Source organism: Calypte anna, chromosome 2 (assembly GCF_003957555.1).
Source record: "Calypte anna isolate BGI_N300 chromosome 2, bCalAnn1_v1.p, whole genome shotgun sequence".
In the NCBI taxonomy this organism is placed as follows: Eukaryota; Metazoa; Chordata; class Aves; order Apodiformes; family Trochilidae; genus Calypte; species Calypte anna.
In genome coordinates, this window is record NC_044245.1 from 85,361,352 (window position 1) to 85,379,211 (window position 17,860).

General features: G+C 39.9%; 1 protein-coding gene across 1 annotated transcript in view; it reads right to left on the reverse strand.

Moving 5' to 3' along the window:
* LOC115597917 (band 4.1-like protein 4B) overlaps nt 1-17,860 on the reverse strand; it is a 65,679-nt gene that overhangs the window by 36,564 nt on the left and 11,255 nt on the right. The window contains exon 4 of the mRNA XM_030445864.1: nt 6,613-6,680. Within this exon, the coding sequence (XP_030301724.1) occupies nt 6,613-6,680 (68 nt within the window). The remainder of the gene's footprint in view (nt 1-6,612; nt 6,681-17,860) is intronic.

The following is a 17,860-nucleotide window of genomic DNA, read 5'->3' on the forward strand; positions in this document are numbered from 1 at the left end:
TCAGGAAAGTTATATATACATCACTTTGGTCAGAAAAGGTTTAGGACATATTCACATAAGTTGAAAGACAGAAAAATTCAAAGCCTAGGGTACCTCAGATGCACAAAATGCAAATGGGAAATCTTTATCTGAAAATCTGTATGACTGAAGCTTACTGTGCATTGGGCATTCAGAAGAGCACCTGTGTTTATTTCTCTTGATTTATCTTTATACCATCATGTAATTTAATATTTTCCACTCTTCTTTTCTGGTCAGCAGCATCACCAAGATCTGTGAGATAACATTTAATTTTATGTTACATGTTGAGCAGATCCTAATGTAATTAGTCTTAATGTAATAGCATAATTTGGTTTTGGATGGGAAGATTTAAAAAGAAAATTAGAATAAATGAATGCACAAAGCGCCAGCTGGTGCTTATAACTACTCCCACATAAGAAGAATATTGCTATTTGCAGTCCTATGAAAGATGAGATAATTTGGATAACAAGGATCAACAAAGGGTGATGCAGAAGTCGGTCTAAACAGAAATAAAACTGCAGACAAACCCTGGACCATGTGGGATGTAAAGCATGCCAAAGCTGGTAGCAATCCAAAAGCATGTTATAAGGGAAAATAAAAATATTGCAGTCCATAAATGTACCAATGGTGCACAACACCAAGTGGCAACAGCGACAAGAACAGTAACTGACCAGACAGCTTGAGAACTGCATTGAAGAGAGCTCTGCCCTGACAACACTTGGGCACCTGCCTCAGAAATGCAGGAGCTTGCTTTTACACATTTGATCAGTATTTTTGCACAAGAGGCTGTATAATCTCCATCCTTGGAGGTATTAAAAATTCAGCTAGACAAAGTCCTGGCTGATTTAGTGTTGGTGACAATCTCGTTTTGTGCAGGAGGTTGGACTAGATAAACCACAGCTGTCCCTTCCAGTCAGCAGTTCTATAATTCTATGAAAAATAACTAAAATTTCTCAGAAAGAATCTCAATTACTATTTCAGTTTTTTTAAAACATAACTTTGAAAGAGTGTATCCAACTATTTTAACATCTGGACAATCTTGTCTGTAACAGTACACAGCAGCTCACAACATGAAGAATAACATTTATCTGGAGACCTTCAGCCGGATCACCTGGAACAGACTTGTATCAAATAAACAGTACTCAGCTTCAAGTAACCATGAAGAAAAGAGTATATAATCAGCAAATCTGACAAATGCCAGATAATTCCTGTTTTACAAACTCTATTTCAATTGTTATACCAAACTTTCTTTACCTTTAGGCAGTTTTGCCAACATTTCCACTGTCTGATTCATCCCAAGATGAAAGTTAGTCTTGGCAAACAGGCTATGCCTGACAACAACCAATATTTTGCCTGGTTCCAAAGTATTAGTAGTTCCTGACATCTGTATTAATTTTGTCTAATTCTTCTTGGAATTCCTAGAGTTGGTGTAGCAACTGTAGTAATACTTGGGATTATATTGAGGCATACTTGAAAAAGAAAACAAAATGAGAAATGTGTGGACCTTTTGGGTTAAATACAACTAAACTCTTTGTGAGAATCTCCGTGCACATGTACACATATATACAAACCATAGGCTTACCCTGGTTGTCATAACCTGAGGGAAAACAGATATTTCAAAGAGTTTGCAGGAGAGGTTTGTGTATAGACATTGTGGAAGTTGTACAGTAATTCTCTTGATGGGGTTCTGTGGTTAGCCATACATTCACTACCTTTAACATATGAAGCAGGCTGGAAATTGGGTGGGAAATTTCAGGAAAGAAAGTTCAAGAGGTTATGTTTCTAGCAGCCCATCCCTTTTCTAAGAAGTGGGTGAGATATATAAAAAACTAAAGGGGTGACTGTGAAATCCACATTCACTTGATATGCTGCAGGAGAGACATCTCTGCATCTCCCATCACTAGTTGGGCAGTACTGTTGATCAAGAGGAATGTATGACCAGAGGTGATAACAAACGAGGTAACTACATTTTCATTTTTATATTTTCTTCATTATACAAACTTTTTAGCAAACAGCCTGAATCCTGATCTGTCAAGGCTAAAAGAATCAAATGAAAAATTCCAGTTGGAGGCAGGTGATATTTACCAAGAATGTACATAAAATGCAGTAATCTCAAACCTGAATTAAACTGGATATGTAATCAGTGAATGAACAAATTTCCCTCAACACTGAGTTAGGTACCTGGCTTAAGGAAGTTTCCAACAGATAGGGAAATACCTCTGCTACTTCCTCATAATCCCTTCTGGCCCAACCAGCACCATGAAATGTCCTCTTCTTACAACACTGAAGATGAAAATGTTCTGTCAGAAAGGCTTTTCTAGCTCCAGTGGATTCCTCTTGTTGGTCATAAAATGGACTGACATGATCACTGCCTCCCTTGCAGACTTGGGCTCTACATCCCAAAATTTAAAAATCACTGCAAAATGACTGGCATTGGAAGTTCCAAACTAGACTTAATGTTCACACAAACAAATTTTCACTACATGCCTTAACAAAGCATGCCTCACTATGCAAAGCAGTAACTACAGACAAACTCTATCTCTTCTTGACCCAATATAGGCAGTTTAAAATGCAAAACTATGCCAATATGCTAATACCACATTACTTAGGTAATTCTTCTTCCATAAATCAACATTATGTTCTGCCTTGTCCAAAATACTATATAGCTGGGCTTTGTATGCATTACTTGGGTGTTGATGAAAATGTGTGTGCTTTCAAGTCTGTTACATCAAAGCTGTACTAAAGATACATCAAACCCTTCTTGGGAGGACTCTTCTGTCTTAACAAGGCAACCTGTGGCTCTTCTATTTAATTTGCTTTAAAAATTCCCTTCCTGTTAGTTGCTCTCATTTGATTTTATTCAGCTGTGAGCTCTGTAATAGGCAGTCTGGATGGATCCAGCTGAGATAATCATACAACTTCTCCTACTGCCACTGTCCAGATCTGCTGTTATGACAGGGGTTATCAGCAAAGCTGCAGAGTCAGCAAGGGGAATGTATGTGTCCCAGTTCATAGGGTATTGAATCAGCTTTAACTGGGGAAGATAGGGGTTTATGCAGGGGTAAGATAGGACACTGTAGCATGTATTGGGTTTCTGTATCACCAGCTTTTTCCTCACTGGATGCAGAAGCCAGCACTTGAAGCAGTCTGGGAGAAAAAAAAATCAAACCCTATCCAGAGGGTGGAAAGCTATAGAGACACACAACACTGCTCTCCAAAAACTGGGAAGAGAGAGAGAGCACTGTACTCTGCAGCTCAATCTGCCATGTACAGCTTAGCTATTAACAGGAAGATCTGACACAACCTTGCATTTCCAGCCTGTGAACCCAACGACAGAGCAAATTTTACAAGCCTTCCCCTCCTGAAAGCTGACAAAATAGTACAATATCAGCTTCAGCTGTGGGTTTTTTTGCCCATATTAAAAACTACTTAGCTACAGAAGTGTCTGCAGTCTGCCAACGGACTCAGTAGAGGTGAATCTGACTGGCATATGATGACTTTGCATAAGTGCAACATTATTCCCAGGATATGCCCGACAAAATGACTGGAGCCCTGCCTGCAGTGGAAGCAGCTATACCACACATACATATGAGTAATTAGTAGTTGAACCAGAACTAATTCTACAAAGAGCTATTGCAATTGTTAGCCAAATTGAGCCTGCCATGGCAGATGCTAAAATAATTGCTCGGGGGGATTACAGGCCATATCCAAGCAGGTAATTCATTACAAGTGTAATCTTCAGAGTGGCAATGGATGAACAGACAAAATGGTAGCAAAGAGAGCACTGTTCTTTAATCAAACAAGCACTACTGCCCTCCTTCCTCAGCTTCTATTTCCCTATTTCTATGAACACTTCATGCTTCAGTTAATGATCAAAACTGGATATGTTTGCTTACTAGGTAGCCAGAACAAATTTCTCAGTGTCCTGGATTAGGGAAAACCAGAGCATTTTGCCAGTGCATTGTACAGTCATCAGTAATCAAACACCTGAAGTCACTGTCCCTGCTATAAATCCCTTGCATGGAAGGAGTAAAGCATTGTTTAATATCTGTGACAGATGCTGTTTTCAACTGGCAAGATATTTCAGAAAAAAAACTTTCCTCAGACTTTCACACAAGTGTTGCCTGCAGAAATGTCTGCATGGGTACTGGCAAGAATAAAAATTCTGTTCCATGGGGAGGGCTTTTTCACTCAGGATACTTGTGTATTTTTCAACTAAAGAAGATAAAACCTCCCAGGTGATTTATCTGACCAGTATGAACATACCCTTGGCTCTACTAAGATACAATTCCTAGAAGTGCAAAGGCTCGTTTATGTCCATCCAAGTCTAGAAAACAGAGGTTATAGAACATATTACTAGGAAGTAGTTCACATACTGGCTGTCTGCAAGGGTGTATATGTCCCTGCAGAAAGGCAAGCTACTTAAAGAAGAAAAATAATTGGTTAGACACTGAATTTACTTTGCATTCTTTTCTGAGTTTTGAACACAGGCTGTTAAAATTGGTGTATACCTGAACATTGATTACTTGTGTGTTCACACCTCCAGGAGACAGACATAGAGCAATAAAACTATACCATTTCATTTGGCACAGCTGACTCTAGAGGAAACAATGCTTGACATAAAGCAGATAAAAATAAATATTAGATAAATGTACCAGACTGCTGAATACTGAGAACTCCAAAGTGGCTTTTATGAGTTTGTAACCTTGGATGTGTGCAAAAGAAAACAGTAAAATTAGCTTTGCAGTCAGGTTGCCATACTTACTTATACTGAATAGTACTTCACCTCAGAAAGCACACAACTCATTTACAGCTCAGCATGATGAAGGAGTAAATCTGTTACAAAATGTGAAATAGAAAGCCTTTTCTATAGATGTTACACAGAACTTCAGCAAAGATAAGTGAAGAAGTCTGTAGCCACATTCCAAATCACATAAGGCTTTACAAACCAGGTCCCTGAAAACTGCTTTTGGAAGTAACAGCAACGCAACAAAGGCTGTTTTGAAAAAGACAGTACTTGTAGCCCATTTCTGTTAAACAGAGAAGTAGCTCACTGCATAACATATGTGATGAGTTTGCTCTGTGGTCCTAACAGAATTTTGCTGAGGTCTGAAAATGGCAATGGCACAGGAGAAAAGTGGCTGATTCTAAACATCAAGTATATTTCCCAGCTCCTTGGAGAAACAAATGGGAAAACCATGCCATGCTAGGCTAGACCTTTCAGCTCTGCAGGGTGTCCTGTGTCGAGAGATGTGTGGGGAACTGGGAATCACAACTGCACACCAGGCAAGCCAAGGACAGTGATGGAAAGCAACGGAATCACCTCTCATTTCTCCTATCTCATATCTGTCATATCTCATATCGCCTTGGCACCACCAACCATCTTCACCATTTTTCTCTAAGTAGCTGTTTTCACTAAGCAAACACAGTAGCTCTGCTAGTCTAATCTGATCTGAAAGCAGTTTTTGAATTAAATGTTTTTTGAGGACTGTAGTTGATTTATCACCTTATAGGAAAGATACACATTTGAAAAAAACAGCTGACAAATTCTCACAACAATAACTGCTTCTATTTTAGTTCAGAATTATTTGATTTGTCAGACACAATTAATTGCTCATCTCATCCAGCTTTTTCTATTAAATGCTTTGATGTTTGGTTTTGGTTGCAAGAGTCACCACCAGCAAGTTAGAAACATGGAAATGCTCTAGTGCATATGTATATTATATATACATAAACATATATTTACATAAACATATATTTATAACATACACTACCATAATTAGCTGTTTAACAGCCAGCGTGATTCTCATGCTTTAATTCCATAACTTTTCTCATCAAACTTTCCTCTCAGATTTGGACACTAAAGATATCCAAAGTGATGTCACTACCATACATATAGGTATGTATACATAGGTATACATAGGTATACATAGAGGCAGGAAATTTCCAAACACTCATGCTGTAGTCTCCTCTCTAAACAGCTGCTGAAAGGCAGCATATCATGCCATTCAAAGAATGTTTACAATCAAAATGCCTACTCAGTGGCCACCCCAAAAAATAGAAGGTTACTATCCACTACCAAAAGAATAAAAGTACAATCCAAAGTAGTCACTACTGCCTACAAATGAGCCGTTTTTCTGAAGGGTACACACCAAATGCTCTTTCTTGTGCAAGTAAAACCAGCTACTTGCACAAATCAGAAAACACAAACACGAGGATACTCCAGTTTGGGCACCTAGCAAGTTTCTGAAATAAAAGTTATGAAAACTGACTTATTTTTATATAACTTTTCTAAGTTTGTCACAAGATCTGATTTTTTACCTTAAGCTTTTATCAATTTTTAAAGTTTATGCACTTGGTCTGATTTTTAAAGTTGAACTTTTATTGATTCTTCAACTATATCTGATATATATATGTATAAAATAAGCCCACTTCTGAAAGACATCTCCTCAGATCACTGCTTGACGAACTTTACACAGCAATTTGGGGATGAACAAATTGACTTGTAGCACCTGTTTGAGGTAGTGTTTGGAAAATGCCTCACTATGTCATGCATTTATTTAATGTTTTCCCTACGGACAAGAAGCAACAGACCTTACATTAGGGTCCTGCAGGCTGGAGGTCTTACTGGGATTTACAAAAGAGGTCTCTTCTTTCACAGCCTGTTAAAAGAAGGAGCCAAAGTTTAGTACAACATCCGTATGTTTATGATAATACTTCTGTTTATTTAAAAAATATTCCTGCAAGCACCCCAGAAAACTGCAATACCCAGAATGCCTATTCTGCCCTGATTTAATTTTTTTTTTTTCATCTTCTACAGCTGAGATTCACTGGGATAAGACACAGTGTACCATGTGCACAGCAATAGTGTTAAGAGACTGGACAGTGATAAAGGAAGAGAAAGAAAGAAGCACTGATATTGGTTTCCTCCAAGAAACCATTTGAGGAGAAATAATACAAATCAACTCTGGCAATTATGCTGCAGCTGAGTTGTCCTTTTAAGTGGAGTGGAATAAATATTTATGCAGTCTAATCAAAATAATGATGCTAACTTTTCAGTGTTTGAAAATTAGATTGAAAAATGGGATCCCCTACATATAATCACACTGTACAGACAATTCACAGAAAATCTCACCCACTACTACTCTCTCCTAAATTACAGAGTTCTGTGTCTCACATACCATTTGTCTATAGAGTTCAAAATACTAGCATTGCAAAATTACTTACATGAAAATTGCTGTATTACTGAGGAAATGCCCAATTTGGGCAGGTGTTGGTAGATTACACTCTTCAACTAAGATGCAGGGCTCCACAATCTTTGTGTAAAGGTCAGTGTCAGAGCAATACTGCACCCTTCTACTGAAAATATGGGATGAAGACACAAGACTATCTCCAAATCAGTATTTAGCAGGCTCTGACCTTTCCATTCTGCTAAATGGCTAGAAGGGAACTGATAGAGGCCTATGACAGAGTGATGTTTCAGTGTTCAATACCTGCACCACAATAATTTGAGGCCATCGGTACAAATCAAATAAAATTGTGTCAATCTCATTGTCTTCAAAAAGGATAAGACAGATCTATCAAATCTAAATCAAAGGATTGTATAGGTATGTATAAATACTGTAAATTTGATGTGAGACCTCCCATTCAACACAAATTATTAAAGTTTGAAGGTGCTCAAAATAAAGAAGCAAAATGAAAGCTAATTTCTTCTCTAGCTTAGCAATGAACTACAAAATATCAGTAGGGATGCTTAGTGCCTGGGGAACTTGCCCAGACTGATAGTTTTAGGTTTTTTCCCCCTTGTGCCAGAGAGAACAAAACTCCCATTGCCACTTCCCGGGTCATTATTTACCAGAGTATCAGCCACAGCAGGAAGAGTCTGTTCCAGCTTGTACACACAATTAACTTTATGGGCAATTAAACTGGAACCACTGGGAGCCTGGCAGAAAGCAAACGCTGTCCTGAGCCTGCTCCAGGCAAGTACCTGAAGTGATGGGTTAGAGGGAATTTTGAGATAAGTCCCTCTGTTATCCTTCCTGTTAAGAGCTGCTGCACCTTATATATTGATATAAAAACCACCAGCAGCAGAGAGGGGACCCTCTGAACCTCATCAGCAAGTCTGTCCCTCTTCTAGGGTGCTCTTTTACATAGAGGAATATATGCAGAGAATAGGATCAGCAGTAGGTACTGGAGAAGCTCCACCCCAACATAATACTCAGGTATTTGGTTTAACCTCCCTCAGCTTCCTCAGTCCCTGGCAAAAGATCTAAACATTAAAGAATCAGATAAAACTGCAACACAACCACATCATCACTGCCAAAACTGCAACACAACCACATCATCACTGCCACTGTAACTCGGACACCAAAGGTTTTAATGTTTTGCAGCAAAGGTTTTCACTGAATTAGTGTCACACTGAAAAATTTCAGGACTAGGAGAAAGATTTTTATATTTTAATAAAATTCTAACTTTAAGAAATGTGGATCATTTCTAGAAAAACTTCTTTTTTCCCTGGTCTTCTAGTAGCTCTGCTTAGTATAATGCTCTTTCAAAATCTAGTGTTTTCTTGAAAGGAAAAAAATATTTTTTAAGGAACTGAGAGAAAGCATTGAAAAATAATCTTTTTTGGCATAGATGAGTACTGAAGTAATATTTCTTTGTTCTACAGCAATTATAATGCTCTTTATAAATCTGCTGGGTTTCTGAAAACTGTAAACATGAACCCAGATGTCAGAAATTTAATACACAGTCTCTTCTTCCACCCTGATATCTTAACAACATTTTAAGCCTGACAAGCTAGTTGCTTATTATGTGTCAGATTGACTACTTTTTTAACCCATAAATTTTACTTTATTCCAATTTTCACCAAATTAATTGAGCTGTATTTTAAGATGCACTTGAACACAACAGCAGAAAAGAGAATACAGAGATCAATGATGCAAAGCAGGGGCTATGGCCTGCTTTGAACTATGAAAATTTGAACTGATGAAAACTTGTCTGCTCCTTGGAAGTGTTCAAGGTTGGGTTGGATGGGGCTTTGAGCAGCCTGGTCTAGTGAGAGGTATCCCTGCCCATGCAGGGAAGGTAGAACTAGATGATCTTTCATGTCCCTTCCAACCCAAACCATTCTGTGAAAATTCCACCTACTTTAACAGTGTAAGCCATGGACCTCATTAGCCTGAGAGGCCTTCACTCTCACACATTAGTCCCAGTAGCAGACCCTGGCTTTCTTCTCAGCTACATTATCACTCACTTTTGCATTCCCTGCATTGGAAGGCTCAGACTGTGTTCCAAGCAGTGGTGTATTCCTAAATGGGATGATCAGCATCCTGAGGAACTTCTCTTCAGCTCTGGTGAGGCTGCATCTTGAGTACTGTGTTCAGTTCTGGGCACCTCACTATAAGAGGGACACAGAAGTGCTGGAGTGTGTCCAGAGAAGGGCAACAAAGCTCATGAAGGGCTTGGAGCACAAGTCCTGTGAGGAGTGGCAGAGGGAGCTGGGGATGTTCAGTCTGGAGAAGAGGAGGCTCAGGGGAGACCTCATCACTCTCTACAACTACCTCAAGGGAGGTTAGAGTGAGGAAGGAAAAGCCTCTTCTCCGTAGTGAACTGTGATAGGACCATAAGGAATGGATGGAAGCTGCTCTAGGGGAGGTTTAGGCTGGATTTTAAGAAACAGTTTTTCACAGAGAGGGTTGTCAGGCATTGGAATGGCCTGCCCAGGACACTGGTGGAGTCACCAACCCTGGAGGTTGTTAAATGGCATTTGGACCTGGTCCTTAGGGACATGGTTTAGTAGTTAGATTGTGGTGTTGGTCAAAGGTTGGACTGAATAATCTTGGGGGTCTCTTCCAACCTAAAACATCCTGTGATTCTGTGATTCTCGTGGTATTTATTTTCTCTGTTATCACTCATGCATTAGAGAACAGAAAATATTCGTGTACCCACAAGTAAGTTACTGCAGACCAGTGAGCAAGTAATTCCACTCCAAAGGGCATGCACATTGGGTGGCACAGGTGTGCATTGGCAGGTATGCATTAATAAGGATGAGCTGATTCTCCCCACCCTCTGCCTTTCCTCCCTGCTTATGGGTGAATAGACATAGAAAAGTGTTTAAACCTGCAAAACCATGCAAAAGAGTTTCAGTCATCAGGAACTGTGCCACCCTCACTTTACTTGTTGGGTTGTTGGGTTTTGGTTTGTTTGTTTGTAGAAGGAGGTAAGTCACCAGGTGACAGCATGTTTCTTTTATCTTTTTCCTTTCTCCTAAGTCAGCAAATCACACTAACTAACCACAGATGGACTTGCTCAGCCTTACTGAAAAGATGTGAATGTAAAACAAGGGTCATACTTGTACACAGCTCTCATAATTTAATTACCAGATGGCTTGCCTTCATTTGAACATAAGTGCACATGCTAGGGCCAGGATTTGGGTTTCCACTTTTAAGATGCCCTCCATCAGAAAAACAAGGGAGTTTATCCAAGGATAGCAGGGGATACCTGGTGGGGAATATGTATGGAGATCCAGGCAGTGGCTCTGTCTCCCACAGAAAGCCCAGCACTGAGCTATGCAGGGACAGAGGAAGCAGCACAGAGCTGCTCAAACCTCTTTAACTTAAGCAGATTCTCCCTTCACCCCGAGGTTGTTGCTCTGAGAGAGAAAGGTTTCAGGACACAGCAGACCTGGAAACTTCATTTATACAAAAGTGGATTCATTTAATAATTACCCAAAGAGAAACAAGCTGGCTCTCCTGGCTACCAGACTCTAAACCAAACAAAGTAAAAAGTCGATCCATATAATCAATTCACAAAATGCCATTCTCTTCTCTTATCTGCACTAGGCCCAGAGATAAAGAAAAAATACTAATGTTACAATCTCACATGCCACTGACTTTCTGGAAGGTGTTAGAAACAAAGGCAATGCATTATTTTATCATATTAGAGACTGTAAACATGCCTGGACAGGAGTGCTATTGTACAGGCTCTTTTCATATCTGTTTGATAAGAAATAGTAGTTTCACCAAAAGATGATGAGGAAAGCATCCATGACCAAATTTTTCCCACTGTGGCTTTCCTGGCAGTCAGGTCTTTTGGAGCCTTAGAGAAAGGTACCAGGGATGCCTCATCAGAACCTCCTGGGCTTTTCAGGAGATGTGGTAATGCTTTCTGGCCTGTGGGAGGAACTCCACGTGTGAATTAATAAGCTCTGGTGGCTGAATTTGCCTAGTGAACAGCAGCTCCTGTTTTATTCTGAAGACAGAGTTAGCTCTGAGATGATAGGGAACAGGACCTCAAAATGGGAGCTGGATGCACTTGACAAGTACCAAGTGGGAGAACACAGGAAAGACATAACTTTGGCTGCCACCAAAGTGGCTTCTGCACAGACAACTCGTTCTGGCTGGGCCTGTGGGCTGGTCAGCCTCCAGTAGGGCACTGGGCAAGATGAGATTCAAACCTGAAGAAAGCACCTTGGGAATCTCCATTAGAAGGAGCATCGCTGCGGCTCTCACCTCATCTGATCCAGACTAGGAATATCTTGAATCAGCAAAAAAGACTGCACGAAGAATCTGATCACTGCAGCCAAGGCAGATGAAAGACAAAGGTCTGGAAGGCTCACGTGAAAGATATGATGTCTCTTATTTAGCAATTTTGCAAAGTTCCTAGTTACAGAAAGGAATGGGGAGCAGCATAGCTTTCTCATATTTGCAGATCTTCAAAGGTAAGAAAACTCTTGCTGTAATAGCCTGGAAATACATCTCTATCCTGGCTCTTTCTGGCTCTGTAATGAGGCCTGAAGCATACCAGGTTTTTTCAGCTCTTCATCAACTTTTTTTGTCATTTGTCAGCTATGCTGATTGTTGTCTCATCTCATTAGATAGTACGGCTCAGATACACATCACCGGGAAGAACACCCTGCCAAGGTAAACCTACCTTGGTGATTTAATATGTCAAATGTATTCTTTCAGGCAGAAAAGCATCAAGGTTAGGTCTCTTGGGAACAGACTACTCTGGTTTTCTCCCTCTGAACAGGGCCTGGCACCATGTGCCTGCTGGGCTATGGTGGGGCTCCTACACATCACTGCAATTAACAGTACGTGTCTCATCAGGTATTAGCACTTAGAGACATGCCAGGCAGGAGATGTAGCTGACATATCCACAATGCATCACCACTGTTTTGTGACAGCACTGCCACATTTGTTGCCAGTATCCCGGGGAATAAAGTGAAGATTTCCTGTTGCCTGCGTTCTGTTTATCTAAAGCCTCCCTCCCCTTCTGTACCTCAGCAAGGCTGCCATATAATTGACTTTGAGGTATCATTGCTGAAACACTTCTAATGAGCTACCATGTATCATATATTGGTCATCCTGGCCCACACACATTCAAAATCTTGTATTTTTATACCTTTACACCCTTCATTGCCTACAGCCCTGCTTTTAAAGTTGTGCTAACCTATTTCCCTCTACTGATTGAACACAGAGGATTGGAAGCAGAATCATTTTGAAGTTCCATTGTTATGAGCAATTAGAACTGACGCAATGTTGTGCTCACTGCTGTTCAAGCCCAGAGTCCTAGTGCAGTTGCATCTTTTTATTTAGCCTGAAATTTACAGAGAATTTATTGCTCATCCAAGTGGGTGACTAACAGCAACAGCTTTAGCAAAGCATCGTGTACATAAGCTGTGCAAGCTTCCCCCACAGCCTGAACACCTCAGCTCTGACCTGTTATACTCACATAATTCCAGTTCTGATCTCTGTGCAAAGACTGCCAAAACTGAGCAGTAGGTCTGTGTGAATAAGGACGGGTGGAGGGAGGGAGGAAGGAGTGGGGAGAAACAGCATCTAATTCATGATGGAAAGAGGTTAAAATGTTGGAAAAGCTGATCCTTTCAAGGTACTTAAGTAAATGTCTAGTGAATGCTAAGAAGTCCTCTGGGGATCCAGAAGGATTTGTTTAAGTCCTATTATAAGAAAGAGCACGTAATATTATAAATCCTCAAGTGTCTTTCCCCTCACCTACTCTATTTTCATTCATGACCTGATTAGGGTTTCAGTCCAGATCCCTTTAAGCGAATAAAGCTCCAAAGACCCAGCTCACATAAAAACAGCTATTTTTTTTCACTAAAGATACATGGCAAAAGCACTAGGACTTTGAAGCTGACAAGTACTTACACTTGAATCTTTCCTTAAAGGAGATAGCACAGTGAAAAAGACAAAGAATCGTCAAAATTGTAGCTCAGAAAGTCTAGCACTGTGAGTCACCACACTTATGCACCTTATCTACCATAAATAATGCATAAATCCTTGTCTTATTTACATTTGCAGCCATGGCTTGCATCTATGGGGAGAGTACAGGCTGCAGGATGACACATTTACCTGTCCATGTCCCAAGACACTTTCTGTACCACAGTCGTCTTTACCTCAAGGCAGCTCTAGACAGCACAAGCAACCTGCCATTACCCAGATACTTGAAATACTTAAAGCAAAATAATGATCATTGGTCTGAACCTGTTTCTGGGACAGGGAGGAAAGAGAGAGAGAGATGGCTATCAAGGCTGGCCTAAAAATTTACATGTGTATAAGCTTGTGAAGAAAATTAGTGTGTGAAAAGGGCTGGAGGATTGAGCGTTCCTTTGTTCAGCTTAAATGTCTCTTTGTCTACTGAGAATCAAGGCAGGGGCATCAATTGCTCAAGAACCCAAACTTGGCTGATAGAAGATACTACTGCACCAGCCAAGAGTTTCCCTTGGGGCTGATAAAGGAGAAGCAGATGGGATTTTGTATACCCTTCATAAATAACAGCATCTCACAACTACCTTTTCCCACCACTGTTTGTTTTTTTTTTTTTTAACAAACAGCTCATAATGCTCTGTGAGAAACAGCTCAGTGGTAACATCACCTGTTTGTCTTTCACTAGCTGTAGCAAAAACGTTTCTTAAAAATGGACATGGCCTTCACTTGTCTGCAGACAGAGAAAGATCTGAGTAATACAAAAATCAGCTGTAGTAGATATCTTTAAGAAACAGGATCTTAGCTCCTTCCTTGTGCTAACCTGCTAGACTTATATCAAACCAAGGACTTAGGAAAGCTTGACTAACAGGTGGAGAATACAAACACTGCTTGTTTCAGAAAAACTACTAGAACACAACACATGCTGCCAAAAGAAAAAAACCCTGCTGAGATAGCTGTACATTTGTTCGGGAGCCTGTGTTTAATTCTATGGATAATTAGGATTTGCCTAGAGCCAAAGTGGCTATAAATAGCAACTGAAACCTGCTAGTATCTTTTCCCCATCATCTGGGCCATGAAATGCTTGGTAAAAGGGACCCTTTGTGATACTAACAAGTCATCTGATCAATCACAGCATATCAGCATTGACTCATGCAAGCTGCACAGGGGTTTTAAAATGCCACGGAGAACTGGGCTTTTGTTTTCTGGCAGCTCCTCACTGCTGCTTTATACTGCTCCCTCTCAAATGAAGAGTCTGGAATAAATGAAAAAAAAAAAAAAAAAAACAAAAAACAAAAAACAAAAAACAAAAACAAAAAAAAAAACAAAAAAAAAAAAAAAAAAAAAAAAAAGGAAAAAAAAAAAACCTTGTCAGTTGCTTCACAGTATTTAGTGCTCCCCTGGAGCTTAATTATGTGGGAACTGTGATATGCCGTCTGTCACCTAGAAGATGGCAGATCCTTGTGGCACAGTTCAGAAGGTATGTTGTGAAACACTGCTTGTTTGCTCTAGACCTTCAGATTCTGTATGGCATACCCTGTGCAAGCCACAGGCTTCTCACAGTCATGTGGGTTCCTCACATTCCTCACCTGTGGTGCCTGTGGCAGTGTGTTCTCTGATTCAGCTTCCAGCATCCCCACTGCAGTTTTGATTCTCCAGCTAGCAAAATGGCATGTGAATATTTCAGTCCTCACCAAATAAACAAGTTCACTCGAGTTAGTTTCCTGATGCTCTGTAACTCTAAACCACATGCAGGGCTCAGTGATCAGTACCCTAAACTTACAAATTTTTGGTCTCGGAGTCAGGACAATAGCCATGGGAGATGGTGTACTTGCCCCCAGTAACATGATAAACAGCTTTTCAGCATCATTCTGAAATGAAGAAGTGAAAAGACCATCTTCCAGAATGCATTTTAAAATGTATTGCATGATTTCCCATTTTGCATTTTTTATTTATCTACTTATTTTTGAAATCATAAGCACTGGAAGAATATATTTCTAAGGCTCTCTCTTGTCTTGGTTTCTAGTTGCCATAAAGAAAGAAAATGATAGAAAATTTCCTGTTCCAGTTTATATTTCCCACTTGCAAACATTCACTCCATTCTCAGAATTAACCAGGAACAGCTTCTTCTACTACTACATGCAGGAGGTGCCTTCATAAACTTGTCACATCCTGATGTTAGTAGCATATGGTATTCAAAATATTCCTACTGCTTACAGAGAGTGCTGTTACAAATATTTCAAGCTACAGTTTGTTAATTTTGGATCCAATCCTAGAGTGCACCAATATTTTTCTAATGCTTTTAAACCTAACTGTATAATGAAGATACCCCTTGAAGTTTCATACAGGAGGAGAAAAACCATAAATACCTGAGGCCTTTAAAAGAACATTTCATTTCAAATAGTGTGTATGTAAGACAGAGTCTGGTTCTTCTTCCTTTTACACAGCAGAGAGGAACAAAGCTTCATCTTTTTTTGTGATACCATGAAATAGAGAAATATGTGCTGTACACAAGGAAAATCACTCTGTCTTGCTTTACAGCTTGAGGAATATAGACTGTGCCTTACAGAACCTAGTTATACTTCTTTCCCTGGTTGCCTTATAAGTTGAAATATGACAGAACAGAACACAAGAGATGAGAAATTGGAGTTTTAAGAATAAGGCTAGAAGGCAGGACTTCTCAAGGATATAATAAGGAACTGGCATCAAAAGATAGAGCTGGGCAGAAGATAACACAGTCTGCCAGATATACTGGGCAGCAGGATATGTCAGATGGGGTCAAAGAGGAGCAGGATCACAGCCCTGGAGTAATATATGGAGTTAAATGGTCATCTTCCATGAAGAAACTATGAATTATCTGCTCCCTCAAAAGGATGCTGCGAGTGTCTTTGGGCAGTGTAATGTCATCCCTGCTCATTTTTCCTAGTTGACTGAACTACCACTGGGAAATGGCTTAGCTTCTGATATTCAGTTAGTTGTTTGGGCAGGGAGAGTAAAGATAACTGAGTAGTTTTATGGCACGGTGGTAAAGTGTTTTATCAGGGCCTCCTGTAGTCCCCTTCCCTCCCCCCATTTGCTAGGTGATAGATGGTGTGATGATAGATGGCATGTTTCTGCCAATTCCATCATCTTGAATATTTTCCTTACCCTTCCCAGTGCCTGTGTAGCCACAGATGCTTACTGTAACAGCTGACCCTTGCCTGGTCTCTGCCTACTTATTTTTGCCATGGATCTGAGGAGGGTGATCTTTCATACTTGACAGGAGGGGAGCTCAAGTGTGCAAGAACTCATCTTTAGACACAGGCAATTCAATGGCTCCACAGGGAGCTGAATGAGGATTTCCAAGATTAAGACAACATTCTAATTTACTTGCTATAACTCTTAAGCCATACTTTGTTCACACTGAAAGCTTCAGGCATTTCAAACTGAACCATATGCTATTATTTTTTCCACAATACATGCTATCCTGTAACAGTTTTTTCCCCCCTCCTTCCTCTGGAAATCATAAGACTTTTCTCACTAAGACCAAGCCAAAAACACCTAGTTAATCTACTAAAGACTACTAAAGCCTTGTGCAAAACAACACAGGTAAGAAGGAAAAAAATGCTCAGCTGGCTCTAAAACTTATTTACAGCATAGCAGCAGCTGACTACCTTTATGTCATGCATGAAAAAACAACCCAGGATGCTCTGCCTTGGAAAGCCTCAGGCTGAAAATTAAGGCAGGGCAGTTGAATTCAGAGACGTGTATGTTAAGCACATTTCCTATTTTGCCTTTGTAATGCTGTATTCTGAATGCAGCAGCACAAGCTGCTTCCAGTCTTTAACTATCCAGTCAAACATGACCATTAAGCATATGCAGTTGAAAATACAAACATGACAAATACACCATGACATCCTGTGGAAAAGACACATGGGAAAAACAAGGGGCAAACCCTGCGGCAATCAAACAAGAAACATTGCTGCAAGAAAACACAGTTGATACAACACGGAATTCAGAGAGGTGAGAACTGCTTTAAGCAAGAACTAAAAGCAAACAACCCAACCTCCTTCCCCCACATGCTGTCACATTTATGGTTTCTGTTCTTGAAATATAGGGCAGTCAGAATAACCTAATTTTGATACTTCCTTAGGTCTAGTTAGACCAGATGTAATCTAGCTCTTAGATGAAAGGTCTGCCAGAGAACAACAAATACACAAAGATTATTGTTAACAAAATCCTTTGCAGGGCAAGTTGACCTGGTATGTTACTGTGGAAAGAAACAGTGATGGAAACACCAACATAATTTGTATTCAAAGAGAACAGTTTTCACAAGGATACCACAGAAACTTAGGATAAGAGTCACACCAGTCTTTCTGCCTTTGTTTTTGTTCCTAAAGCATTCTATTTGGCTTTATTTTTGGCACCAATGGCATTATTTTTTCTACGGATTACAACTGAAAAGAATATCATATTTTAGGTTTCATGTAGATTTACCTCTGATTGGAGAATTAATTTTTACGGTTATGCCTTCTAGCAGCAGTTTTCAGTTGCATGGCATCATTACAAGACTTGTGATGTTTTTGAAACAGGACGTATCTGATGTACACACTGGCTAGGCAGTGAAAATAACA